This window comes from Pteropus medius, unplaced genomic scaffold, assembly GCF_902729225.1.
Source record: "Pteropus medius unplaced genomic scaffold, Ma_sr-lr_union100, whole genome shotgun sequence".
NCBI classification, from domain to species: domain Eukaryota; kingdom Metazoa; phylum Chordata; class Mammalia; order Chiroptera; family Pteropodidae; genus Pteropus; species Pteropus medius.
In genome coordinates this window covers 19,124,174-19,151,330 of record NW_024356249.1, presented here as the reverse complement: position 1 = coordinate 19,151,330, position 27,157 = coordinate 19,124,174, and the positions used below count along the sequence as shown (strand labels likewise).

General features: G+C 39.7%; 1 protein-coding gene, 2 long non-coding RNA genes and 1 pseudogene across 6 annotated transcripts in view; 3 read left to right on the top strand and 1 right to left on the bottom strand.

The window, feature by feature from the left end:
- Window positions 1–54: 54 nt before the first annotated feature.
- Window positions 55–8,598, bottom strand: LOC120601231 (uncharacterized). Its single transcript, XR_005652404.1, has 2 exons — window positions 7,131–8,598; window positions 55–1,363 (listed from the first exon to the last, which is right to left on the bottom strand). It is a non-coding gene; the product is annotated as an uncharacterized LOC120601231 (long non-coding RNA).
- Window positions 4,736–4,853, top strand: LOC120601285 (uncharacterized; annotated as a pseudogene).
- A 132-nt stretch (window positions 8,599–8,730) lies between the features above and the next one.
- The window catches only part of CAV1 (caveolin 1), a 31,728-nt gene continuing 13,301 nt past the window's right edge, over window positions 8,731–27,157 (top strand). The window contains exons 1-3 of one of the 4 annotated variants that reach the window (XM_039861008.1): window positions 8,926–9,050; window positions 10,424–10,588; window positions 12,008–12,093. In XM_039861008.1, the coding sequence (XP_039716942.1) occupies window positions 9,021–9,050; window positions 10,424–10,588; window positions 12,008–12,093 (281 nt within the window). In that variant the 5' untranslated portion in view covers window positions 8,926–9,020. Of the gene's footprint in view, window positions 9,051–9,655; window positions 9,748–10,211; window positions 10,294–10,423; window positions 10,589–12,007; window positions 12,094–27,157 lie in introns of those variants that run through there. The other 3 variants (XM_039861005.1, XM_039861006.1, XM_039861007.1) reach the window with 3 other exon arrangements.
- On the top strand, window positions 19,318–26,676 carry LOC120601228 (uncharacterized). Its single transcript, XR_005652396.1, has 2 exons — window positions 19,318–24,481; window positions 26,385–26,676. It is a non-coding gene; the product is annotated as an uncharacterized LOC120601228 (long non-coding RNA).

The following is a 27,157-nucleotide window of genomic DNA, read 5'->3' as shown; positions in this document are numbered from 1 at the left end:
AACAGCAAAAAAAATTTGTTATTATGTAGAAGAAAAAAAAGGGCAATCAACTGAATTATTTATATATATTTTATTAGACAAGAGGAAGATTTTCTGATGATTAAATATTTGAAAATAGACTTTTATAAAAAGAACCAGAGTTGTCAATATTGCTTGTTCTAAAAGTGGGTAAATAGCCATCTGAAACATGAAAATATTGTACGAAGACGATTTTATTAAAACTACTTTTTTCTGAGAGAGAGAAAACCTAAGTGGAGTTGTCTAAAGTGATAATTTTATTAGAGTAAGCACACACAACAAAATCGTGATCATAAATATATCTGAACAAGGGACATGGTAAAAAAAAATATTTGTAAAATATTTTTCCTGGAAGAACTTTGAGAATGATGAGCATTGATCTATTTGGGACAGATCAGAGGCAGGCAGGTTCTACCCTGCATGATAGACTAGGGATTCATTTAAAGCTTTTATGATTCTTAGAGTTGAAGCAATATTCAGAACTGGAAAGGAAAATCGCTCACATTTCTAAAATGTGCAATGAAGTTTTCTCAGCATGAAGGGCTTCATGGCACAGGATAGGTTCCGGCCACTTCAAAGCAGTCCCTAAGGAACTACTCTGTCGTCTTATAAATTTAATACTCCAGTGCTGCCTCAACTCTTGCCACAGGCCAATACATTTTGGGTGTGGCTAATATGAGAGTTTAATATAGCTCAAGCTCTTCCGTAATCAAAAAAAATAAAAAAATTACTTGGCTGCTCCCCAGTTCGTAATTCTTGATTTCACATTCCAAGAAGCCTTCGGTTTATAGAAATGAAAAGAACTGCCAGTTCCCTGCTAGCAACTTGGCTAACTTAGCTTGTAAGGGTTCCCCCTTAAACGATGCTTCCTTCAATTTGCTTACAAATATTTCTTCAATAGCATGTTACTTCCTCTTGTGGAGGAATTGGGATTCCCTGCAAGTCATCCAAGCTGCAGTTTTATTGCTCTTCCCAGATGTAAAGGGCTCTTTTATGCATGAATTTGTCTGAGTTTTTCTTCATTCATGGTTCTTATATAGGGCAGTGGTATTTGTGGGCATAGCTTCTGTCTTTTAAAATACCTTCAGAAAATGTGTATTTTCAAGTTTCCCCTAGATCACTACTTCTCAGAGTTTAATATACATATGAACAACCTGGGGATCTTGTCAAAATGCAGATCTGGATTCAGTAAATCTGAAACTGGGCCTGAGATCCTGGTTTCTAATGAGCTCCCAGGTCATGCTGACGTTGATGTTGATGCTGTGGGTCCCTGCACCACACTTCGAGTAGCAAGGCTCTAGAAATTATCTTGAGAAAGACGTGGAGAGAGATGAAGATGAAGTAGCTGCAGACAGAGAAAAGAAGAAGTGACAGAGAAATCACTTTTTGGCTCCATAAAAAATTTATAATTCCACACACATACCCGCTTTAAAACACATTCACATTCCTTCCTAAGTAAGCTGAATTGATTGAAGGCAAAGCCAGTAGTGCAAAATTAAAGCCCATCCTCTGGTATGTACAAAAGCTGATGTTGCAATCACAAATTTTCTCTGGAATTAGTGAAAAAACAAACTCATCAACTGATTACGAGAAAGTAAAGGTCTCTATAAAAACAAGATGACTTAATGACCAGTCAATAACATATATACTTTTTAAAGGATGAAATACTTTATGATTAAGCATCATTGCCTTGAAGGTAGTGGTTGTAGAGATAAATTTCCCACAGGTAAAAGCAACTCCTGGTAAATAGTTTATTTACTAGGGAAAGGGCCAAAAGGAAAGAGAGTTTCCTTTGTTAAATAATGGAGCTCTGACCTAAAGCCAGATGGGTTGGTATAAAACAAAGGGCTTTTGTAGAGGACTCCTTCCAAATATTTACAATAACTTAAGAAAAATGTACAATTTTTAAATATAATTTCACGGTAATATCCAGAGGCTAATATCGTTTTTATCTTTATTATTTCATTATAGTTAAAATAGAATGTTGAAATTAATGACTTGTTAAAATAATATACGTGATGTTTCTACTATGCTGCTTAAACATTCTAATGGTATACTATAAAATGGTAAATATCTTATATCATATCGTACCACATTATAGTTCATTATCCTATTAAATTTTTTGAGAGTCACACTTTAAATAAGATTTATGGAATCTCTATATTTCTAAAGGGTGGTCACAATTTTGTTTCACTTGAATAGGATATTTAGTCATTGCTCATATATCTAAATACTCTACTTCTCTCAACCAGATGTAATATAGTAATCTGGTTCACAACATGACCCCAAATTTTCTGAAAATTCCTATGGCCAAGCCTTATATTAAATATTTTCAGGTTTGTATTAGATAGGACATAATTGTTACTTTTATTACTGATATAAATCTACCTAGATGAAAGTAATGTGCTAAATATATATTTACCTCTTGCTTCATGCTTTCTGAATACATTAACCCATCGAATATGTTAATGTTTAGACTAAGACTTCCTCTCTTTAAAGAATGCTAAAATAATTATTTTGTTAGCAGTTACTAAAATAGTCAAGGTAGGTAGATAACCCATTTTCATGGCAGTTGGTTTGATTTCTTATATGTCATCATGATGAGATGATAAATTACCTGGAATTTTGCATGGACTTAAAGCACAATTTAAAAAGAAGTCAATGCAATTATTGTTTGCTTATCGTTCAGTATTTTTTCAAAGTTTGGATTTACTTGTATGCTAACAAATCATATTGTGTTATGATTGTGTTTTTAATGTAATTTGTGAAAAATACTGAAAAATTTACAGATAAAATAAAAATCAAGTCTGTAAATTTTGAGTACTTTTAGAGATAAAATTTTGCTACATTTTCAAAGAATCACAAATTTCATCAGATTGAGTTCTAAATCCAAAACAATAATAATGACGATGACAATAAGATGATGTAAGACGATGGTCTAATTTTTTGAAAGTACGTTAAATTGTCAACTACCTGAAAATCACATTCTGTTTTAAGACAAGAGAATGTATCTTGTAACCTGTCTGGGCCCTCTGCCAAGCATTATAATTGAGAATCCTTATATAGAAGTTTGCATTTAATTTAAGATTAAGGAATTTTTTTGGAAAGATTTTTAATGCTATATAAAGTTTTCTGAGAATGAAATAAAAGATGTCAAAGGGTATATCTCAAGTATTATATTAAAACATCGAAAATTGAAAGCCAAAAACCAGCCTTTACTGACTAATTCATTTGATGTAGATTTGAGCTCTTTACACTTTGAAGTATTCACACCCTTGCCAGGACTTCAACATTAATGAATTTACTTCTCCAACCTTTGACTTTGGGCTGGGTCACATCATTTGCTTTGGCCAACAGAAAGAGGCAGAAGTGTTGATGCGCCACTTACAAATCTAGGCTGCTACTTCTTAGATCATGAGACGAATCTGCCCCAGCTAGGGTGCTGGGCCATGGAGAATGAGAGACGTATGCAGCAGAGCCAGCATAGACCTGCAGTGAGAAGCAGAGCTACCCCAACCACCTCAGCCAAGATCAGCCAAGCCCCAGCCTACCCAACCCACAGATCTGTGAGAATAAATGGTTATTGTTTAGAGCCACTGAGTTTTATAGTAGTTTATTCATGCCAGATTAATGTAGCAATAATTGATACACCCTAAAATTCAGTTTTAAAATTTGTGTTGAATATATGATGGGAAAAAAGATTGTTCACATCATCTTTCTTTTTTAATTAGCTGTTGTGACATCACTCAGACACGGCCATAAAGCTTCATCTGTACTAATTTAGGATTTACAATACCTTTACCAATTTTAGGTAGGACACCAAAAAAACTGTACTTTTCTACACAGGATTTGCTACCAAAAAGTTTTCCCAAGAAAATTAAAAAACCAGTCAGATTGATTTGATCTTAGTAACAAAAGATTTGATAAGATAATTGTAAAGTAAACTGACATAGTGATAGCTAAAGGCCAGACATATTATTCCACAATCGATATTTTGAGTTAATTAGAAGGATAAAAGTCCTAATGCAAGGCTATCAATAAAATATAACTATTGGCAGAAATTCTAAAATTATATATTTGGAATTTAAGTTTAAGGATTTGCTCTAGTTCAGAAATGCCAGATACATATTAAGACATGTTATTGGCAAAATCTTAGTAGGATTGTGTTTAAGGGAAAGAGAAAAACTGGTAAATGATGATATTTCAGAAATGTTTTCACTAATGTTCTTTTCTGGATGCCCCTGGAGCCTTCCCCTGCTCCACCCATCCCCATGTCTAGGGAAAGTTTATTACATCAGAAAAGCAAAGATAAGAATTTTTTTATTATTATTATTCCAAAAGCCTTAGTCCTGGGGGAATTCAGGGCATAAGAAAAAAAAAAAACGTTGTTGGGTGACGGATGTGCAAGGCTTCCTGCTCAAGGAAGAGGAAATTGGGAAATAAGCAAAAGTAATTTTTGACACATGTGTCCCTAGTACAGGTCCAGGTAAGTTAGGAGGATCTAAGAGCAGAGAGACGTGTGCTGCTTGCTTTTAAGTAAGGTCCACGGAAGTAGCAGCCTCCTGGAGTTTCTCTGCACAGTGGCACAGCATTTGCTCTGTCTCTGCACCTCACTCATCATGGGAGGCTCCATGATGCTGTGTCCTGCCTGCCCACTCAGATTCATCAGACTTGCACAGAGCGCCAAGAGAAGAACAGAAGTAGCAAAAAGTGTCTCATCTATGGCCATGCTACCCTGAAGTGCCTGATCTCTTCTGATCTCGGAAGCGAAGCAGGGTCAGGCCTGGTTAGTACCTGGATGGGAGACCACCTTGGAATATCAGGTGCTGTAGGCATTAAAAAAAATTAAAAAGGGCCTCTAGGCTTGAGGTCATGTGGAATGAGAATGAGCATGAAGGGCATTGTAGCAGTGTCTTAAATGGACCAATGACTGAGGACAGATAGAAATATATACCTATCAGCAGATTCGAGATGTGCAGCTAAGGAAGAGCCTCTCCATAGACCCACCCTGAGATTCCTTGGCAATTCATAAGCCTCTGGAATGTAGCTGCAACCACAACAAAATGGAAAAAAACTAGGAATTGACTGAGAGGAAGATTCTGCTACCTGAAGCAACAGGGATTTATAAAAGAAATTAAGTTCAGTTACAGAAAGAGAAAGTTATATCTCACAAGGGACTTCAATAGTATTTGCAATGTTTTCTACTTTTAAAAAAATCTGAAATGAATAAAGAAAAATGATATTATTTGATCAGACTTGATGGTGTTCATTATACTGTTTGCTGTATCATGAATGGCGAACTATTTTACAATAAAAATACTTTAAACTAAAATACATTTATTCCACCCTTGAATCTGTGGACTAAAATTTATACCCTTAATCCCATATATGTTAGAGCTAGGTATCAGTGCTTTACATGTATCACCTCCTTAAATGTTCACTGCACATCTATTGGATAGATGTTAAATAACGTTTTTCATTTGCAAATTTAAAAAATGAAGCTAATTTGAAGAAACACCATGAAAACAATACTTTCTCATCCACCTTGGTCAGAAAGATTTTTAAAATATAGAAATAGTTATTTTCTTTTTTAAGAAAATATATTTTTAAAATTATTTAAAATACTCAAATGGAAAGGCTCAAACTGAGGAAGATTCCAGCAGGGACTTCAAGCCAGAACAGAAAGAAGAAGGGATCAGGCGAAGAGGCAAGCTTTCTTCTGGAAAGCAGTATCTTTCCATGTATAAAATGGAAAATATGGAAGAAGTATAGCAGGTATGGGAAGAAGGCCTGAATGGAATTTAGTGAATGGGGGTGAATGGTGGAAGGTGTGTGAGATGGTGATGGTGATAATCAGGGTAAATATACAGCTGAACACACAGATTGTACAATTATTGACATTTGTGTCCTTGCATATAAATAGTCGCTCTCTGAAGTGCACCCCCTCCCCGCTCGCCCTTTTCTCCTAAGGGCCCTCACCCTCCCATTGAGCCAGCAACTAGCCAGCAAGACTCTAAGGTGCAGCTTCAGAGCTGTGACCAAAGTCTGGAATGACTGCTGGGTGGCTCTTTCATACTGGTTATTGATTTTTTTATATCACACCTAGTAATAACCTTAGATATGATCCAAGCTATAATCCCTTTTCTGAACTACTCAACAAAGGCACATTTGGCTAGTCTCAGGCTTCGAGTGTTGGGAAATGTTGGAAAGATGCCTGCTTCTTAAAATCTTAATTATCATTGTAAGTGATTGAACCTTAGATTCCTAATCCTAAAGTGTTAATTAGATGGAGCCACCTGAGATATGAAGAGGGCCTGGGGTGGTGGGAATGGGAAGAGGAACCTGTGCCATGGGGTAAGGGGTCCTTGAGAAGGGGATGAGAGAACACAAAAGGCAAATAGCTTCACAATCTTGCTATGAGCAGGCCCTCCCTAGATCACTTAGGAATCCCATGTCTCACAAGTGGTTAACAGGTGCTACAGTTGTTTATCAGCTTTACAATGTTTCATTATATCTACAAAATTCCTAAAGAATAAACTATTTTCATGCATTTCAACTTCAGTTTTCGCATCTAAGATGGCTGGTTTGCACGATCTGTGTCCCTTTTAGCTCTGTATTTTTAGTAACATATAATACATGAGCTGGCTGACCTTTAACACTGCTTCTCAGAAAAAAAAAAAGAGCAAATGAGTCGCCATTTACCCATTTTTTTTTTTTTTTAGTAAATGATTTGGAGAAAGTTATTAACTTGCCTCTAAGCCTAAAGTTATCTGTGTGGATATCGAAGAAAAAATATTTTGTTTCCTTACATCAACTATTCAATTCTTATACTATGCTAACAATGTTCTTCATTTTCTCTTCATTTCTCACAAAGTTTGAGCCAATTCTCAGCCATTATAACCAGAATAAGATCTGTTTCTCTTTGGTGCCAGCTTCTTGTCAAGGCAGGTTAAAAGGTTTGTGGTTTTTCTTCTCATTAGGAATTCATTTTGTCATTGACAATGCTTCACTGATCATTATGATTTCGTGTGCTGCTGTTGATTCGACTTGGACATGGACTTCCCAGCCAGGTTGCTTTGCCTCCTTTGAGAGCTAGTTAAGCATTCACTCACAGGTCTCCTCAGAAAGTCCTTTCCTTGCTGGAATGCAGGACATGCTTTCTCACTGTTCCTGTTGACTTTTTTCACCGTCAAGATTACTCATCACAGCTGAAGACTGAATAACAATAGATGGGAAACGGTTTCTACATTTTTCCATAGAACACAGCCCCAACCACTTTGCAGCCAACTCTTTGGAAGGGTTAGAGGAACAACAATCTTTTAGTAAGTATTAGAGGTAAACTGGGCACTACACAACACACTGAACCCGACACCACCCTTTTCTAGAATATTAGGTTTGTTAACACAAAATTTGTTCAAATATTTTAGAAACGAAGTTTGGCAGAAGTAAATTAAGAAAAGCCAAACTTTGGAAGATCTTTAGTATTATAATGATGATTAACCAGCATAATTAAAGTCATGTCGACATGTGACATTTTTCCCTGCCATGTAATTGAAACTGATCTTTTTTTTCAAAAAGTATATTGCCTTTTTGCTATAAAGAAAAGGTGGTCTTTTGCATTTCTCCATTATAATTCCATGTCTTCTCTAAAATTAGGTAATAAGCTCTAAGGATTCCATCCTCTATTTCCTCTTTACCTCCTCCTTTTGTGCCCTCCCCAGATTCCCTTTTCTGGGAAATACTGCCAGTATTTTTAATGTAACACGTGCTCCTTTAAATATATTTCCAGCTTTTTTCTTTTGTGTCATAATTTGACTTTTGATTGAATATGGAAACTTAGGTTAAAAAAATTCTTTTTATTTTTGGATTAATAAGTCAAGAATTTCCTGACTTATATAGTCCCAAAGTAAAAATGACCGATTATTGTTTAATTCATCTCATGCTACTTTACAGTAAGTTAAAGAGAGAAGCCCCAAATTCAGGAACAGATAAAAAAAAACATTTTAAACACTAACGATTTTTAAAAATTCTAATCAATTAGAAAAGTCAAGTCTCCCCTAGCTCACAGCCACGTACATTAAAAGAAATTATCTCTGGTAAACTTGCAGCTTAATGAAATACTTCTACAATTGTATATATTTTGTGTATTTTGTAACTATGACATGACCTGTTGGCATGAATTTCTTTTGTTTCAGAAAAGATCAGTGATAAAATTATAGCAAAATATCATATTTTCATTTATTTCAAATCATTTCAGAAGCAGTCAGGAAACATTAAATTCTGCATGCCGACTTTCTCCAAGTTTCCATCCACACCGCCTAAATGTAAACCGATGTCACCAAAAGCACATCACACAGGCACCCTCACAGATTCCTTCCTTGTGTTTAGATGTGAAATGCACCTAAAGGCTCCGAGCCATTTTTTTTTTTAATCCCTTTCTCTGTGAAACTGAGAGAGAGTTGTGTCTTAGGCAGCGATAGAAGGTGGGCGACGGAAGAAACGTCTTAGAACAGAGTAGAATTCTTTCTGAAGCTCGGGTCGCTATATTGGGCATCTCTGCTAGCAAATCAGCTTCCTCCACTCCCCACCCCTATTGAGATGATGCACCGCAAAAACATTCGCTCTCCTCAGGACGCCTCTCAGTGGTTTGTAGGTGAGGAAATGTCGCCTAGGGTTCAAAATATCTGCCCAGCGCGGGTGAAGCGCTTTCTCACTGTCTTTGCTCCCTGCGGGCACTCCCAGCCAGCCCTCTGCTGCCAGAACCTTGGGGATGTGCCTAGACCCGGCACAGCGCAAGTCCCGGCCAACCCAGAGCAGAACAAACCCTTGGCCGGCGGCCAGGAGGCTCCCTCCCAGCCACCGCCCCCGCCCCCCCGCAATCCCCCGCCAGCGCCTCCCCCCCCCTCACCCCCCACCCCGCCATACACAAGATCTTCCTTCCTCAGTTCCCTTAAATCACAGGCCAGGGAAATCTCAGAGCCTTCATCCAGCCACCGGCCAGCATGTCTGGGGGCAAATACGTAGACTCCGAGGTAGGCTTGGGTGGGTGCGCGCCGGGCCCCGGGGCTCCCAAGGAGTGTCTGCTTCTGCTGTCTCCCACTCCAAATACTCCGACTGCTTTCCTTGCCCCAGCCCGCTCTCGACTTCGGAGCACTCCTCTTGCGCTGGCACTGCTGCGGAATGGGCCTGGGCGGGGAGGTGAAGAGGAGGCAGGAATGTTCTGTGTTTTTCTTTTGGGAGGGGGCCTGGGGGTGAGGGCTAAGCTAGAGGGACACGGAAAAGGGAGTCCGAGTTCTGAAGCTGGGTCTTCGTGACGCGTTTTTTGGTGGGTCTCAGGTGCTGCCTTACTGCAGGACACCCCAAGGTGCGGCCCCTGCCTGCTGGGAGGCGGGGAGCTGGATCTCAGGGTGGTAGGTCATTCACCCGCAGTCCTGAGGACGGTCCCAGTGACTCCCCGCCAGGCGCCTGCCCCCGCGGGCCCCGACGATGGCGCGCGCGGTGTTTGCACTTTCCAAAGCTCTTAGGCCACCTCAAGAACTCTTCCCACATCTCGGCGCCTGACAAGGGTGTTTAGAGAGGGACGGACTTCCCTTCCCCCAACTATCACCACCCTTTCTAACCACCCTCCCACTCGGGTGTGGAGACCTCGTTATCCCAAACGCAGCTGCCGTCCGGCCACGGGTGCTCAGCCTGGGAGTGACCTGAGGGTGGATCCGGGGAGTTGCGCAGGTGAGATAACGTTCTAGGGAGTTTAGGGGATCTTAAACAAGGCTCCGCCCAGAGACGGGGCATGCTGTACTGTAACCACCACGGCAGGCGGTCGTGCCGTGGAGGGCAGAGGGAGGGTGGGAGACGCGGGCAGGTGCCAGGGAGACGCGGCCAGGAAGCAACGAAATAGGGACACTCCATGAATCAAGGGAGTTCAAACTGAATCTTAAGGATGAAGCTGGAAAGATTATGGAGAGAGAGGGAATGGGGTCCGGGGCGCAAAAATGGAGCAGGTGAAGCTCTCCAGTGAGGGAGAGGGACTGGAAAGAAGTCAGAGGTCCGGTCCCCCTCTGCTGGGGTCTCTGCGGGGTACCGCGGGCAGGGCGTGCGCTGGGCGGGGGCCGGGGCGGCAGGCGCGGCGGGGTTTGCCCTGACCCCTGGCGGCGGGCGGGGGAGGCAGGCGCTCCCTGCCTGGTACGGAGGGGTGTGGTGTCCTCTCCTCCATTCTCTTAAAAAGCTTGCGGCGCCAAGGAGTTTACTGAGCGCAGAGCCACTGCTGCAGAAGTGGTTAGTTCAATTTTGAGCCTCAAGGTTTGCTCCACCGCCAGGCTGACTTCTGATCACTTGTTTTTCTTTTTGAAAATTTCTTTCCACTGCCGGTGCCACTCTCCCTCTCCTGGCCGTCCGCCCTCTGCAGGGACATCTCTACACTGTTCCCATCCGGGAACAGGGCAACATCTACAAGCCCAACAACAAGGCCATGGCAGACGAAATGAACGAGAAGCAAGTGTACGACGTGCACACCAAGGAGATCGACTTGGTCAACCGCGACCCCAAGCATCTCAACGATGACGTGGTCAAGGTAAGTTGAGACCGCCAGCGAGGAAGGGACGTCTCCTGCCTGAGGGGACGCTGTCAGGCCTGGGACAGTTCTCCTCTGGCAAGCATCCTGTGCATCCATCTCTACCTTTGCTACACACATACCATTTTCTGGGCTTGATGTATTGGTGCTCCCGCGGTTGTCAGAAATGTCTCATCTCTCCTCCCCCCTCCTGCTGGTTAGTTCAGCTGGAATTTATCTGGTTTTGTAAGAGTTCATATAACTGCACTCTTCTCCTGGTAAATGAACCTCCTGATCTCAGCAACGGACATACCCGCACTCCTTAGAAGGGTTAGACGGTTACGCTACAAGTCTCCCTCTCTTCATTCCCAGGTTGAAAGTCCAGGGAAGAAGGGTGGTGCTCACTGCACATAGAATTAAAGCAGTAAGGTCATTTTGTAAGGTTTTGTGCCAAAGGCGAAAGACGTGATACAGAGTTGGCAGGTCCCCTCAGCTAAAATTAAGTACCTTGAAGTGATTTTCTTAAAAATAATAAAATGGGAAGAAATGCTTCTGATCAAAGACAAAGATTATACAAATGCATATACAGATATTTACTCATTGTGATTGATATGTACATATATATGGTATTTTAACTGAAAAAAACATGGCACTTATGCACAGTTAAGCAAATTTACAAAATCAAAAATAACGTGCCCCTCCTGATTTCTCCCAAAGATACTTCTAATTAGGTGTGGAAAGTTGCTTCTTTAGTGACTATCTGCGTCAGCCTTCCCTGAGCTAATGGGACATTTGGGTTGGAGTTCTTCTTTATACTTTCCGGATGTGCTTGGTGATATTAAAATCAGGTTAATTGAACCAGTTATTGGCCAAACTTAGATTTGACTCTGCGGTCAGTTTTCTATTTCATTATGTTATTCAACTTTGACCATTTTAGCAAATCAAGTCAGAGGAATTTATTGTCTGAACCCATCTGGATTGTGAAGTCATGGGCCTGAGCCATCCTTGGCAAAGGGTTTTCTTTGAGGGGCCAGGAGAGCCAATGAAAGTCCCAGCCTGGAAGATAGACTGTGAAGACCCAGTTCTATCCAACCCCGGAGCAGCCAATGGGGTGCATGAGCAATTTCCACCCACCAGGCCTCCTATCCATGGATGGGAGGAGCTATAGTTCAGAGACTGTGTACATTTATGAATAATATATTTCAAAAAAGGGAACAATTTAATCTGTAACTGGAAGGAAAATGTAACTGTCAGCATTGACTCTCTTGGCTCACTGGTGGAGGAAAAAGGAAAATTGGAGCATTAGCAGGAATATTTAAAAGCAACAGCAATAATAAAAGTACCTTATAAACTGAAAATTAGAATTGCTAAAAGCTATTTACTAAAAATATTACCTTAACAGGGGTAAGGGCATTTTTGCTTTTTTCCCTTCTCATGTAGCTTTGGACAAGGAGAGATGCCAGGAAAAGAGGCAGATTTCAGAAAGGGCTGGCTTCACTGGAACCTCCCTGTTGTTCCATCGCAGGGTGAGTGGGGTTCCTGGAGCAAGCAAACCTCCCACATGAGTCAGAGAGGCCAGCAGTGTGGATGTGGGTCTCCACACATAGCATGACTAAATTGAGAAAGAAAGTCCCGCTGGGAAAAGATACTTCAACGCAGATGGAAAAAAAGACATAACAGGCTTAGAGGAAATAGCAGTTTACAAAATAGTATTTCAAAGAGCAAGTGTGAGGATCCTCATATTAAAGAAATTAAAAGGAAGAGTTAGAGCAAGTTTCTGCTGGCCTAGAGAAAGCAAACCCTGCCTACTTGCTCATAGAACTGTGAGCAAAACAAGACAGTCAAACAGAAAAATCTACCTTGAGAAGAATTTGGTAGGCCACGGTACTTATGTGCCCTGACTAAGGGGGACTTCAGAATGCCCTACAGAGGGAGACCCAAGGAGTGCTGTCTGCCAGTCGGGCTGGGAAAGGGGGCCTACGGCCTCCAGAGATTCTTAGTTCATAAATTTTTTCTTTGAGTCTAAGCACAAACATCATGACTGAAACAAGGATGATCCTCTCCATGTTACCATGACGGTAAATAATAAATTTTTCCTATATTTTATTTTGACAACATAGACTTCTTAAAATAATAAAGGCATCCAAAGCTTCGTTATTAATGCGTGGTAGTTTAAAACTGCACGTGATCATAAACAGTGATCAACTGAATCTACTATCGAAGGTACCAAATCAGGTACAGAAAGTTCTGTTCTAAAGGCAAGCAGCTCTGTAAAAAGGGCTTTATCCGATTCTGTAGTCACTAGCCACCGTGGCTATTTACATTTAAATTTCAAGTAATTTAAGTTAAATACAATTAAAAATTCAGTTCTTCAGTCATACTAGCCACATTTCGAGTCCTCAGCACATGAAGCTAGTGGCTTCTGTGTTTGGACAGCATAGAAATAAAACATTTCCATGACAGTCATGGAAGTCACTATTGGACAGAACCAGTCGAGAGTGTTCCCTGCATTTTAAAAAGCTTCCTATATCAAGTTTAGAAAAACAACTCTAGATGGAGAAGAAATTAAACCCTGATGACAGTGTGAGGTACAGCATAGTACTCTCTCAGTCTCATTAAACAGCTATTTGGGGAAGAAAAGAAAACTCAGAAACTAGGTGTGTCATGAATTTATATTTCAAGAAGGTGGAATATTATTATCTATTCTACTGGTGATAAAGAGATGAATTAGTCTATACCATTTAGTTCCATTACATTGGTTTCTTACCTTACTAAAGGTTTGCTGCATCATATTGTGAGATAACTGTGCAGACATTTATGTAAAAGATTGTAGGCTATGAATGCTTTTCAAAATTTCCTCTAATTAAAGTGATCACAACTTCAGACCCTTCATTCTCCCTCTAAAATTTCTATATCTTCTTCTTGTGTTCACATTTTCATTCATGTTTATTATATACTTATTTAGAATTTTTAAATAAATAACATGGCTTCAAATGTATGGTTCTGATATCATATTAGCCATTGATGCATTCATTTATTAAAGTCTTATCATAAGCTAAACTAAACACTGTGCTACATACTACAAAGGATAATTTCTAACGTAAGTTCTAGCAATCACAAAGATTAGCGTTAATGAATGAGACAAGATGCATACAGGTAAAAAGTTTTTAAAAACACACACACAGTATCACAACAGTAAGTCACTGCCAAATGGTAACTAATGGATTCTTTTTTACTTTGACTGCCAGGAAACATATAACTAGATTTTAAGTTTCATTAACCCATGTTACTTATTCTCTCTCACATATGATTTTAAATTTTCACTTTCTTTTTCAGTTGGGATGCTGTTTTATGTGGTCTCTATTTTAAGCCCTCTCATTCCTTATTTTGGAAATAGACCAAATATATACTAAATCAAATATATAATAAATCAAAAGTAAGTAGTATTAAATATTGCATAATAAAAAGGTTTATAAAAAGTGTTATTAATTATCTTAATCTTGGTAATCTTTCTACAATGTAGATGTATATCAAATGATTATTGTACACTTTAAGTATATATAATTATATTTGTCAATCCTCAATAAAGTTTTTTTTTTTAAGTGAATGGTATTGATATTAAGTGTTAGGGAGGGTAGGGCATTAGAGTGAGAGAAGGAAGGATGCATTAGAGATAGTTTAACACAGAAGAGCATGAAGGAGATGCAATCTGAGTTGAGTCATAAAGGATAGATGAAATGCAAATAGCTGAGAAAGGCACAGGGCATTCATTCTAAATGAGCAAAGCACGGAAATGGAAATGTCTCACTCAGGGCATGAGCCTGAAAAGTTTAGTAGCCTATTTGGATTGGATTTAGAGTTCATGTGGCAGCGTGGTAGGTCATAAAGATGGAAAGACTCATCAGGTCAGATGGCAGAGTCCTGAATCCAGTACTCATGATAAATTTTTACTTTATTATGTCAGCAGTAAAAAAACAGGAAGACTTCAAGCATGAGGATAGTATGATGAAGGTCAGCTTTTTGGAAGATGAGTGGGTAAGGTATAGGATGTAATAACACATAGCCAGTCTGGATGAGCAGAGAATAGTTATGATGTAATTGCATGGTGGTCCAGATATGGAATGTGAAGGACAGTATATAATGGCATTGGGGATAAAACTACATAAAAGCACAAAATGACAGAATTTTAGAATTAGAAGGGAACATAATGGTTATACCAGGCTAAGCTCCAATTTCCCTTTTTTAACATTAAGAGAAATTTAACAGCTGACAAAGTTTAAAATTTTATCCCTGTTTTCACATGGTTACTTTCCAAAACAGATATTTTGAAATGTATCACAATAGAAGAATAGACAAGATTATGTGATTCTCATGAAATATTGTCATGAGAGGAGAAATTAGTTGAGATGATTCTGAGGTTAGCTCTAAGACAAATAAAGACATCAGATAGGAGCTCTTGGGTAGAAAGTAAAAAATGCATTTGTAACTTTCTTTTCTAAAGCTTGAACGTAATGATTCTTAAATATACACGAACTTTTTTTTTATCATTCAAGAAAAGGCATACACATTGTAATCAGATCTGTTTTGGTTTTAAAATAATGGACTCTGTGATCCCTTTGAACTAGAAAGCATTCTAGAGAGCTTAACGATTAATATCAATATAATAGTAATTTTTAATTGTATATTTATTTGATATACCTATAATCAAAGCATAACATCTAAAAGATCAGATTATCTCAAAACACTCAGCACCATGGTAATGTTCTCTTCTGTTGGGGCTGGTATCAGGTTTGCTTGTCCGTTTGTTCGTTTAGGAGATAGCATCACAAGATGGTGATTGATATTCTGCCACATATGGCATGGATTCAGAATCCTCAGCTTGTAAAGGAGTATTATGGTCATCTTCAGTGGGAAATTATTCTCACATCACTGAGCAAAGAATGATACTAAAATGATGGATATTATTTATTCTTAAGCATCTGAAACAATTTCGAGTTCAGCTAACAATGCTATACAGTTTAAATGCTTATTGAAAGTCTTTTTACTTCTCTACCTGTTCATCGTGCTCAAAAACATTAAAGAATTAGCTCAATTTTGGTTCTAACTGAATAAAATATTATATTGTTTATTAAATATGAAGACAAGAAACACCAAATACCCTTGAATTATGAAAAAGTTCACGATGCGGATAATTCTTCCAATTAACAACAATGATGGCTACATTTTAAAGGGGGTTAAAGTAAGAACAGCTGCAATAGTAAGCAGCATCTGGAAAGTCCAGTAATTTCTAAAACCACCTGCTTATGTGTTTTACCCACTCAAGTCCATAATATAACGGACACTTTCATATTCCAAATGAAACCGCTTTTCATTTGCCCTAGTTTCAACATAGGTCCTCTGTGATGAAATGCCTAGAGAGAGCTGGTCGCTAGGAGAACAGGGCTGCAGGCACTGACCTGTGGGGCTGTGGGCCCTTTCATGATTCAACTGACTGGGTTTGCAGTAAAGAAAGGGCGGAGCTGCTATTTTCTTGCAAAAATGGTTTGTGCCAAGAAACACACTTTTTTCTCCCACATGCTGGACTATATATATATAATCTTCATTACGGTACACAAAGGCCCTGGAGAATAAGATTTGCATACCGTCCTTTTTTAAAAAAGATGTTCCTTAAAAAGAAGCCCTCAGCCTCTAGAATGTCCCTAACACATAAGTGCCCAGAGGCACTTGATAGCGTAGAAAAGAGTATTGTGCCACGATAAGAAAAGATATTTTCACAACTTTTGCAACTTTTTCTCTAAAACTTGAATGTAATGATTCTTAAATATGCCTACACAAAATTTTTTTTTCTTTATCAGTCAGGAAAAGGCATGCTCATAGTAATCAGATCAATTTGGGTTTCAAAATAAGAACCTAATGCTTTTGTGGTCTCTTTCGACTAGAAAGTGTCTATTCCTGTTAGTGTGGGACTGGACACAAGGAAGGCGTGGGGAAGGATGTCAACAGATTTCTCTTCCTCAGTAGTCCCTGAGAGTTCTGCTTATAAATAGGGAGCAAACTTGTTTGGGTAACAAAAGTTAATAAACACCCACCGTAAGAATATTTGGGGCAAACTATTTTATGTTTTTACGCAATTTCTCTAACTGTAATTAAAAGAATGAGAGTCATTCTCATATAATAGCATTCCCTTCCAAAGCTATTCACCTTACGATAAATGATTATTATACATCTACTATTACGTGCCAGGGGCTACAATAAAGACGAAGATAGGAGCACTGCCCACACAGAGTTATGGCTATCTCCTTGCCTCTCTTCATACAGGTTTCTTTGAAAACTTTTACTGAAATTCCTTTAGTATTGTCTGTTAAAACTTATAAACTTCAGGGCTTAGTTCAAAAAAAAGTCTCATCTCTAATGCTTTGAATTGTTCCTGAGCCAGTAAATAAGGCTTGGGCAAAATGAGAAACATATTTTTAAAATAATTCGCCCTGTTTTGGTCCTATAAAAAGTTGTAATAAAATTATAGACAATATTTTTCGGTTCTCTAATAGTCTTTCTTCCCATATTGGTGCTCAATTTCTAATCTTCCTATTGAAAATTTGGAAATTTCAGCCCTTTTGAAACCTCATAGCCTCTTTACAAATCCAAGAGGGCTTTCAAATCCAGCTGGACATCGGAATCACCAGAGGAATTTTTTTAAATGCAGATGCCAGGGCCCATTACATATCTACTAAATTAGCATATCTAGGAATGGGCCCTAAGGATCTATGATTTTCAAAGCTCCCTTGATGATGACCTTTGTGAAGTCAGGTTTAGAAGTAATTGCACCCAAGTTTGGCTTAAAGATATATACCCTGGATGGTGTATATAGTTCCACCCTACAATGACAGATGAATCACGTTGTATAGTTCCAGATGTTCATCCTGCCAGAAGAATACTTGAGGATCCAGCTAGTTTAAACCATGCCAGGGAATTTGGAAACACTATAGAGGTTTCCCAAACCAGCCCTGCTCACTGGCCCTCTATCCTTTGAGGCCACTTTGGGTTATAGCCAACTGTAGGCTCAGAACCTCATATGTCCTAGTTGTCCCATACAGACCAGTTAATACTGACCAGCCCTGAGTAATCATTAACAGTGCCCCCTTTCATGCTCAGAAGTGTCCCAGATGGAAAGAAAAATTATATGGTCACGAATGAATTGACAATTACCTGTCACTGATTCTTGTACCTGAAATGCACTGGAAATCCCTATTCTTAGTTGAAAGGGCAAAATTTCCAAATTGCAGACATGTCATGCTTTTCTTTCCTCTCCACTCTCTGATGTTACCTCTCTCCTGCCCTTCATCATCACTGCCATCAGGCTGCACTGTCATTTGGAGGAGGAGCCTTTAGCAGCCAAACTACTGTACCCTCAGGCCTTAGTTTCTCTCCTTGCATCACAGGGTTAATAAAACAGACATTCTTCTATTGCATATTTTGTCAGCTACTCAATCAATGAGTAAAATGTTTAAAATAGTTTAAACTATTTTTCAGGAAACATAAATGGCATGCTTTCACATGAATCATTGTTTAGGGTGGGAGAATTGTTTTTAATTTTGTCTTAAAGGAAATCTGCATGATCCATGTACTATGTGACTACCAAGGGAATTAGCGGGTACAACGGATTTACACCTGCACAGAATGCATATTTCCTGCCTCTTGTGGGAATGATGTTGCTGTTTTAGATGTAAAATACATCTTGTTTTCTTTACTGAAACTTGAGAAAATGTCTCTTGTTGGTCATTATTTGATGGCAAGGGAAGTACATATTGCTAAGTACACAGCCAAGCTTCCCCTGAGCCACTCTCAGCTGTTTAGGTAATAAAGAGCAAGGCACAATGCATTTGGATAGTGTGTATATGTGCTTAATCTCATAGCAATTTAAAAGTAAAAAATTTTTAAAGTGTATTCAATATACAAACTTTTCCTGAGCCCAGCAGGAACATTACAGTACAAATGGACATTGATAGATTCTGTATAAAAAGGTAAATTCTATCTAGCTATTGCACTGGGTCATATCATGTATGTTACAGGTATCAAACACATTTTCTCATTTACGACGATTAACTGGAAAAGATGCCTATTTCTGGACTATTTTCTCAAGTAGTGAGAAAGTAAGATTGGGAGGAAAAGAAGCAAAAAATTGCAAGGCTCCTTCTCTCTGCCCTGCCACTCACTCTGTGCCGGACCGAGCTTTGCACATCCCAACTTCAGGATCCCTGCATCCGTTGCTTTACACAGTGCTGCCATGTCTGGTGATGCACTCAGGTTCAGGCATTGACTATTAACTCAATGCTTCTGCCCCCAAGGGGTTTAGAGTTTAATGGGGAAGCCCATATGTAACGAATCTGAGTGAGGTCATGTAACTAAGGGACGGGCCACAACTGGGCACAAAGCAGAGAATTCTCAGCAGTCTCCAAAGCCAAACATGTGTTCACCAGACACTAGAGACAGTAAAAGGGATCCAGTTAGAGCAGCAGTCCCCAACTTTTTTGGCACCAGGGACCGGTGCTCCTATGCGAATCTACTGCCTGATGATCTGAGGTGGAGCTGAGGCAGTGATGCTAAGTGCTGGGGAGAGGCTGCAAATACAGTTGAAGCTTTGCTTGCTTGCCTGCTGCTCACCTCCTGCTGTGTAGCCTGGTTCCTAACAGGCCACAGACCAGTGCACTCGGCCCAGGGGCAGGGCGGGGAGGGAGGAGGGGGAAGGGCGGGGGCGGGGCTGGGGACACCTGTAGTAGAGGGAACAGCTGGAGCAAAGGCCCAGAGACCTGAGAGTAACTGGCATTCTCTGGAGACCAGTGGCAGGTCAGCGTGGCCAGAATAAAGGACATAAGCAGGAGCCATTTATCATCAGTGTTTTTGTGCCCAGCCAAGGCATTTGTTCCCTTGTGGACCACAGTGACCCACCTAGGCAATTTTAGGCCACAAATTGACCTGATGACATATGGCCTATATTAATAGAAAGGCATAACTTCAGTGCAATGGATGAAACCAAGGGGTGCTAAATGTACAGGTAGGGGAGAAACAGGAGAGGGTCTGTTTCCTCCACCACTTCCTACAGGCTAGCTCAGTGGTACAGATTACTTACTCCTCCAATGGCCCTTTGAAGAGGGTGCTATTATTATTACCCACCATCATATTCATTTTGCAGATAAAGAAACTCAGGCTTAGCCATTTGCTCAGGATTACATAGGTAGGAGGTGGTAAGGTCAGAGTTAGAACCCAGATAGTGAGGACCCAGGGCCCAGGTTCTTAAGTACGTGCTCCAGTGCCTCTCTGTAATAATTGGCCATGACCCAAGCAGACAGTGATGTCACTATTGTGCCGAAAAGATGAATGTATTTCAACAGCAGGTGGGCATCGTTTGGCAAGAGGAATTCCAGAAGTCTATTTTCAGAATGATGAGCCTATAGTTCTAAGATCGGATTCTAGGTCCTGGCAGTGGGTTGGAGAAAGGAGAGAAGGACCAATGTAAAGATGAAGGTAAAACCCCAGACCTTAGGAAGTGTGCAGTCTGGGTGAGTTCTGAACAAGGCAGGGATGGTCAAGTCCCAAAGACCAAAAGTGAGGTACGAAGTGGGGGCGTGGTCTCAGTGATTAGAAGTAGAATACACTCTCAGAACCAGACAAGCTTCAATGCTGGTTTGCGTTGAATCTCCTGAGTCTTTAAAGCACTCTGTCTGCCCAGGATGGCCACAGCGCCATGGGGTGCAGCTGGTCCTGCCTGAATGTGCAGGAGAGGTAGGATGTCAGAGAAAGAAGCAAGGCCTCATAGGAACTTTGCATTTACAGCTTTTTTAAAGGCTTTTGGTTTGCCTGTTGGTTTTCTACAGACTTTTGTGCCATTACAGCAGTACACTGTAAAAATAGGAAACAATTGAGAAAAATCTTAGTCTTATGCTAGTGGAAGGAATGCCTATTCAATCCTGAAAGTGGTTTCTCTGAGACTTCCTCCCTAGTAATTACGTATTTGTTCTCAAAAACAAATGCCAGAAGTAAGGAACAGACTTAATAGTGCATTTTACAAGGCACCATTAATCTCTCAGAAGAACAATTAAATCATGGCTCACTGCTTGCCTATACTTTCTGTACATTCGCAATAATAAATATAGCTGGAAATGGGCATATCAGAATATGTCAAGGAAATAGAATTGCATTCATTGGCTTTCATCGCCAATTATTCTGGTTAGGCCAACAGAGCTCTCTTCCTCACCTGCTCCTGAACACCAGGCTTTTTAGTAGGGAAAAAAAATGATTTGTCCAGAACAGTTCATAACTACCAGTTCACTCAACTGTTTTTGGTAAGCCAGTCTGCTACTCTAGTTATAAAAGTAGGAATTAGAGTCATTTTCAGACAATGTGCTCCCCAGAAAGGCCATTCAACAACTATTTAGGAAGCACTGACTCCATACCAGGCAAGGAGAATGCCACGAGCCCTGCTGCATAACTGACAGCCGCGGCCACCTGCCAAGGCTCGCCTCAGGTTATCTGGGCTTCTGTCACCTTTCCTTGACCGCCTTTATCAGAAATGGTCTTCTCTCCTCTTGGCTTCTACCACATTTTGTTTTTATTTCTATTTTAGCCTGTATCAAAGCCTTCTGAGTATTCTGCTTCTCTTTCCCCATTTCTCTTCTCACTTCACGCCTGAATCCCTGAAAGCCATCCACTGCCCACCCCAGGGCCCCGACTGAGTCTGTAGTCAGGAAATGGACGCCAAATGGAATCTGCTGAAAAAAATCTGAACTCTTATGTAAGTAACCGAAGGTCTCCTGTGAGCAAAAAAACGGTGTCTTCCTTTGCCCCTTTTCTCTATAAAAGCCACATTTAAAATCTTGTAAGAAAAAAAAAAATCAAAATAATTAATAAAGAAATCCAAAACATTCACTCTGTTTACTAAGATAAAGAGATAACATCTTCTATTATGTGTACACATTAAGATTTTTGTTTTAATTTCCAGTTTGAGGACGACACACATAATGTGTCTCCCAAGGCTTTCAGTAAGCAGGCTGTGGCATCTCGGGGCCTAAAGGATAAGGCTAACCTCCTAGGTATCAAGGGGCCAGGGCAGGCCGCATGAGAAGTCCCCAGTAAGACCCCACCCCACCCCAACCCCTTCCCCTGCCGTGTGCCCCTAGGCAATGGCAAATGGCAGAGGAATGACTAGGTCAGGAGACAGTCAGAGGGAAAAATCCAAAACTTTCCACGCCTCTTCTTTCTTTTTGGCTTTACGACGTCTAGATGTTAAGTACACGGAGCTCTGGAGCTCTGAGGTTTTACTCACTGGGAGGTGGTGACCATTAATCCACTTTTCCAACTGCAGAGATGTTTCTTTGTACCTCAGAGGTGGTCTCCCATAGATCTCAGATGTCTCCTCAAGAAAAATAAAACAAAACAGGCAAATACTTAAGTGTGTCTCGAAGGGGTTAGACATCACTCATTTTATTATTGATATCTGTGCCAAGTGAATTATTAGCTCCCTTTTCAGATGTGTTTCTTTTTCTCATCTCCTGTGATAGGAGGTGGATTTATTGTAATATGTACAAACGTTAAGATTTGTCACTTTGACCCCCAATTGTTTCCTTATCAACAAGCTAAATATAGGAAATCAGGATCATTATTCAGTTAAGAATAGGTAGGAGCAGGAAGTAGCCAAAAGAAAAGGGTGATGATGTGTAATGTGAATTTTAGGTGTGATTGGTATCTGACATACAGCCAGGAACGCAGTCCTTGCACAGTTATATTTTATCAATGACTAGAATGAATAAGTTAAGAGGACTCTCAACTTACAAATGACGCCAATTACAATGACCTTGTTAGCATCTGTGATAAAAATAACATCAAAGTGATTTTGACAAATTACAAATAGCCCATAAAAATAAGATAAAGACCAATACAAAGTAAGATATGTTTTACAAGCAGAAACAAAATGTAGAAATAGTAGGAAAACAAATAGGTAAATATGTAAAAAATAAGAAAATATCAGGAGAAGGTTGTCATTTCCATGGGAGCTTGTGATGTGGAAAACCAAAATGTTTGGTGAGCATAATGGATATGGAATCCCTTGTAATAATTCCACACCCTCCAAGGGACCAAGTTCTCCAGAGTGAAAATCATTACTGTAAACTTGCTCTTAAATGCACCCACCACACTCCATACCCCCTAGGAATATAAGGTACCCAAACTAAGTCTGCCAATTGTTCCTAAATATTAAACATCTCAATAATTTAATAATATTTTAAAGGAAGCATACGAATGGAATCGAAAAGAGAAATGTCATAAACAAGATTCTCTACTTTATTTGTTAGTGATTAGACTTATTAAGAATGAATTCCTGGTTAGATCTTATGAGGGAGGTAAAGATGCTGGAAAGATCCTAGGGAAGAGCTAAAGGAAGGAGAAAAGGGAAGAAAGAGACCCCTCAGGTGTGGCTGGGAAGAGACCGTTTTGGCTGGATGATTTGTTAGAAGAGATGGAAGGCAACATGGAATGACAACTGCCTTTGGTTTTACCTGGTTATTATGAGACGTGCAAGAAAAATACTGCTAAGACACAATCACCATCCAGACAAGGAAAAAGGAGGAAAAGGTGTACGCTTAGTAGTTTTTTTGTTTTTTTTTCTTTTAAGTGTTAATTTACATGGGAGAAGAAATATCAAGTAATGAATGAGTAGTTAATTTTAGGAAGGTGTCACAAGGGGTTATTTTATAATAGTTGTGTGTTAAATTCCTTACTTGCCTGTGTAACTTCTCCAATCCTTCTACCACTACAATTACAATTTAGTGTATGACAACATTGACGCACAGCCTCATAATTAAGCATAGGTGTACGTATGAACACTCTTCTCTATTCCAGCAGGATACCTAGTTTGTCTGGGGGCAAAGAGAAGTTGCTGTGGCAACTTAACAGTGGTTGAGAATGCGAGTGGTAAACATCTGAAAGTAGAACACTGCAAAATGCATGCATTGTATGTACCAAAAGGTCAGTATGAAACATTATCTTTTTGGCAAGCCTGCCCATCCACTCCCTCCTACGCGTTGCATATTCACACAATTTTGCAGCTTGTATAAACCCCTATTGTGATTTAAACTCATGAGAGAGTGTGGTTTCTGTAAAGGGTGGCTGTTTGGTTACTTTAGACCAGTGGTTCTGTACCCTGGCTGCAAATCATCTGGGGAATGTTTAAAAATACTGTTGTGCACACCCCATTCCTAGAAATTTTGATTGAATTGGTCTATGATGGGGCCCAAGCCTGTGTATTATTATTTTTCTTTTTTCAAAGCTCCCCAGGCAATGGTAATGTACAGCAGGAATTGAGTCTCATTTAGACTCTCAGAATTTCTTAATAATAAAACTGTACCATGATAAAACTTTTAGGACCATAAGGGTACAGTGAGAAAATTAATGCTTCTCTATGTCCTCATTTGGGAGAGTCCTTAGCATGTTATTGAAAAATGATATTTGTCACTCGAATTCCTATTACAAAAATACTTTCTGGAACTCTACTGTAGCAACTGTATTGGACTTCGTATGTAGGTATAAATCACATGTCACTTAGGTAATCTAATCTTGTCGTTTTCCCCTTTCCTTTTCTCACCCTTTTTATTCCCCAAGAGGAAAATCAACTGGTGTCAGAATGTCATTTCCATCCCCTTTTTTCTACCTGGGTTCATGGCTCAGACATACTAGGAATGGAACTGACAACATGCATTATTTTTTCCAAATGGTACAGCAAAATTCCTGTGTTGCCAGTGGCCACAAGAAGCTTCACTGGACCTAGGAACAGGCAGGCATCCTTCATTTATCCAGTGCCTGGCAGAGAGGAGAGGCCCCCAAGTCACTGAGAAGTGCTTTCTGATGCCAGTCACTCAGAACAGAGTAAGTCTCCTGGACACTGATACTGAGTCTTATTTGGGCCTTGGAAAAGTCACTTGTACCATCTAGACAGCAGTTTCTCCATCTAGAGCAAACAAGAACTTGAAATTAAAGATCTCTAAGTCACTTTTATTTCTAAAATCTTTGATTTTGATTGACTAGTATTCATAAAAGAATGGAAGCCTATAAAAGATCTTCCTAGACTTTACCAATTGTCATTCTCACTCTTAATATTCAGGCTGTGGGACTTAAATCATCTTTGAAATACCAAACTATCAACAGATGGCATGCTGACTGCAAATATACCTCAAATAAACATTTAGTGCTGAAGATCAAGAGCTGGAGTTCATTTTCCCTTCTCATCTGGGCTCAGAACTCTGTGGTCTTCCCTTTTACTGCCATTGCCTCCAAATTGGCTGTTTGTGTTCCGAGATGGATCAGAAAATCAGTTCCAAAGTTGGTTACAAGCTTTCAGTAATTTTTTTTTATAACCAACCAATTCCTTAGTTCATATAACAGAGAAGTGCATAATTACTTGCAACTTTAGTTAGCCCAATGGTCTTAAAGAGGTCTAGCTAAAAAGAAAATGCTTAGACTTTCTGAGTGCTGACAGTTGTCAAATTCACCTAGTTCATGTGGCCACATTTCTGAAGTTCTTTTAACAGGCCATCTGTGAGCAATAGGATCAGATGACTAAGAACTAAAGGGCAGAAGCACTATTAATTTGAATCAGATTTTCCCATTACCCAGCTATAAAGAGTTTGTGTTTCTCTGACCCTTATAAAGTTTAGCAGTGAGGGACCTGTATGGTTTTAATCCCATCACTTAGCACCCCAGCTGTATCATTCTGAGGGTAAACATAAAGTTATTTGAATTCCAGACCACCTGAACATTCTTAGGGAACTCATCAGCTCCCTAAACAAAGCTATGTCAAAATTTGTAGTTTTAACCGGAATTTCATGGTCAGCGGAAACGGAATTATCAGTCTTCCCTGTCACTTTTTGTTCACTCTTTTACCAATATTACTGTGACTGGGTTAGAAGAAATGATTGCAATCAATGAATGCAATTAGTAACCCTTCAGCTGGATAATAACACATTCAGAACTTTCTTAAAGGAGATATTATCAGGTTGGTGCTCTTTTAAATAGAAGAAATATCTTAGCAAATGATAGCATTCATTCATTCATTCATTCATTCATTCAACAAATATTAATTGAATACCTTCCAAGAAGCATAGAGTCTAGTAGCAGAAAACACACACACACACACACACACACACACACGCATACCATTAAATGCGTGTGATAGGGCGGATAGAAAAAACATCCAGGTGAGAAGAAGGGTGGGGACCAGAAAGAAGTCTTTGAAGAAAGAACATTTAGGTTAAGATATTATGAATAACTGAGAGTTAGTCAAGTGAAGAGCGATGGAGGACGTGTTCCAAGCAAAACCAGCCGTGAGTAGGAAGGCCTCAAAGCAGGAAAGGCCTTGAGCCTTTGTCCTAGGAAAAATTATTCAAGATTCCAGTCTAAATTTAAGAGGTTAGTGACCTGGTGAGGTGTAAGAAAGTAACTCCCTCTATTATCTTAAAAATAAAGGAGTACACCGTGGAAGGACACCGCACCTCCTCGGTTATGATTACTAAGTGAACCTCAGCAGCCAGAGGCACTGTCCCCTTTCCAAATCACACAGAGCCAGCTTATCAGTCCTGTCCCAGATATGTTTTCTCATTTCATTTATTCCATCTTCAAAAAGTAGTTGCTTCATAAATACTGAACGAATGAATGAATGAACTTACAAGGCCACAGTACTACAAATAAAAACTTCTTGCAATATAGTAAGCAAGCATTCTAGGCTATAAATATTTCTAAATTTCATGTCCTATCTCATTGTATTATATTTGAGTTTCTATAACAGCAGTTTTCAACCGAGGATAACTTCCCCTCTCCCTAAGGAACGCTCGGCAATGTCTGGACATAATTTAGAAGGTGCTGCTGGCATCTGGTGAGTAGAGAAACGGGATGCTACAGTGCACAGGACAGTACCCCCACAGTGACCCTAACAACAAAATGCCAATAGTGCCCAGATGAGGAACCCTGTGGTAGGGGTGGGGGCCGTGTCTTGAGAGACACATAATGGGCAATGATTATCCTTGCTTAGACCTTACAAGAACCCTGGTGTAGATCCTTTTCCTCACTTGCCAAGCAACGTTCAAACCTGCAGAGATTTATTTCATTCATTTTCTATCTGTTTAATAAACAGAGTCAAAGCACTGGAAGGAAAAATATTCTAGCAGTGAGGTAAGATGAAAGCTATTAGTAACCCTAGTGCGACTTAACTGAATGGTAGGAAACAACTTCTGCCATCAGGAAGTGAACTTGGGAAACTGAAAAGAAGTTAACAGTGTTTAAAAGTGTTGGTTTAAACAAATGTCTGTGTGGACCAATGGATAGCCTGCAAATGGTGAAGACGTTTTGTTTCTTGTGTCTTTGAAAGAATGGAAAAAGCTTTTATTTTCTTGAGTGCAGTAATCATTCATATTTGTCCCATGACACACCTAGAAGTTTAAAGAATAACAAACTCCCAACTGTAAACACAGAATTTTGTGAGCGAGTAAGGCCTCTCGATGAATCTTTATAATTGTATATTTGGATAAAATAAGGTTTCCATGCATTAAA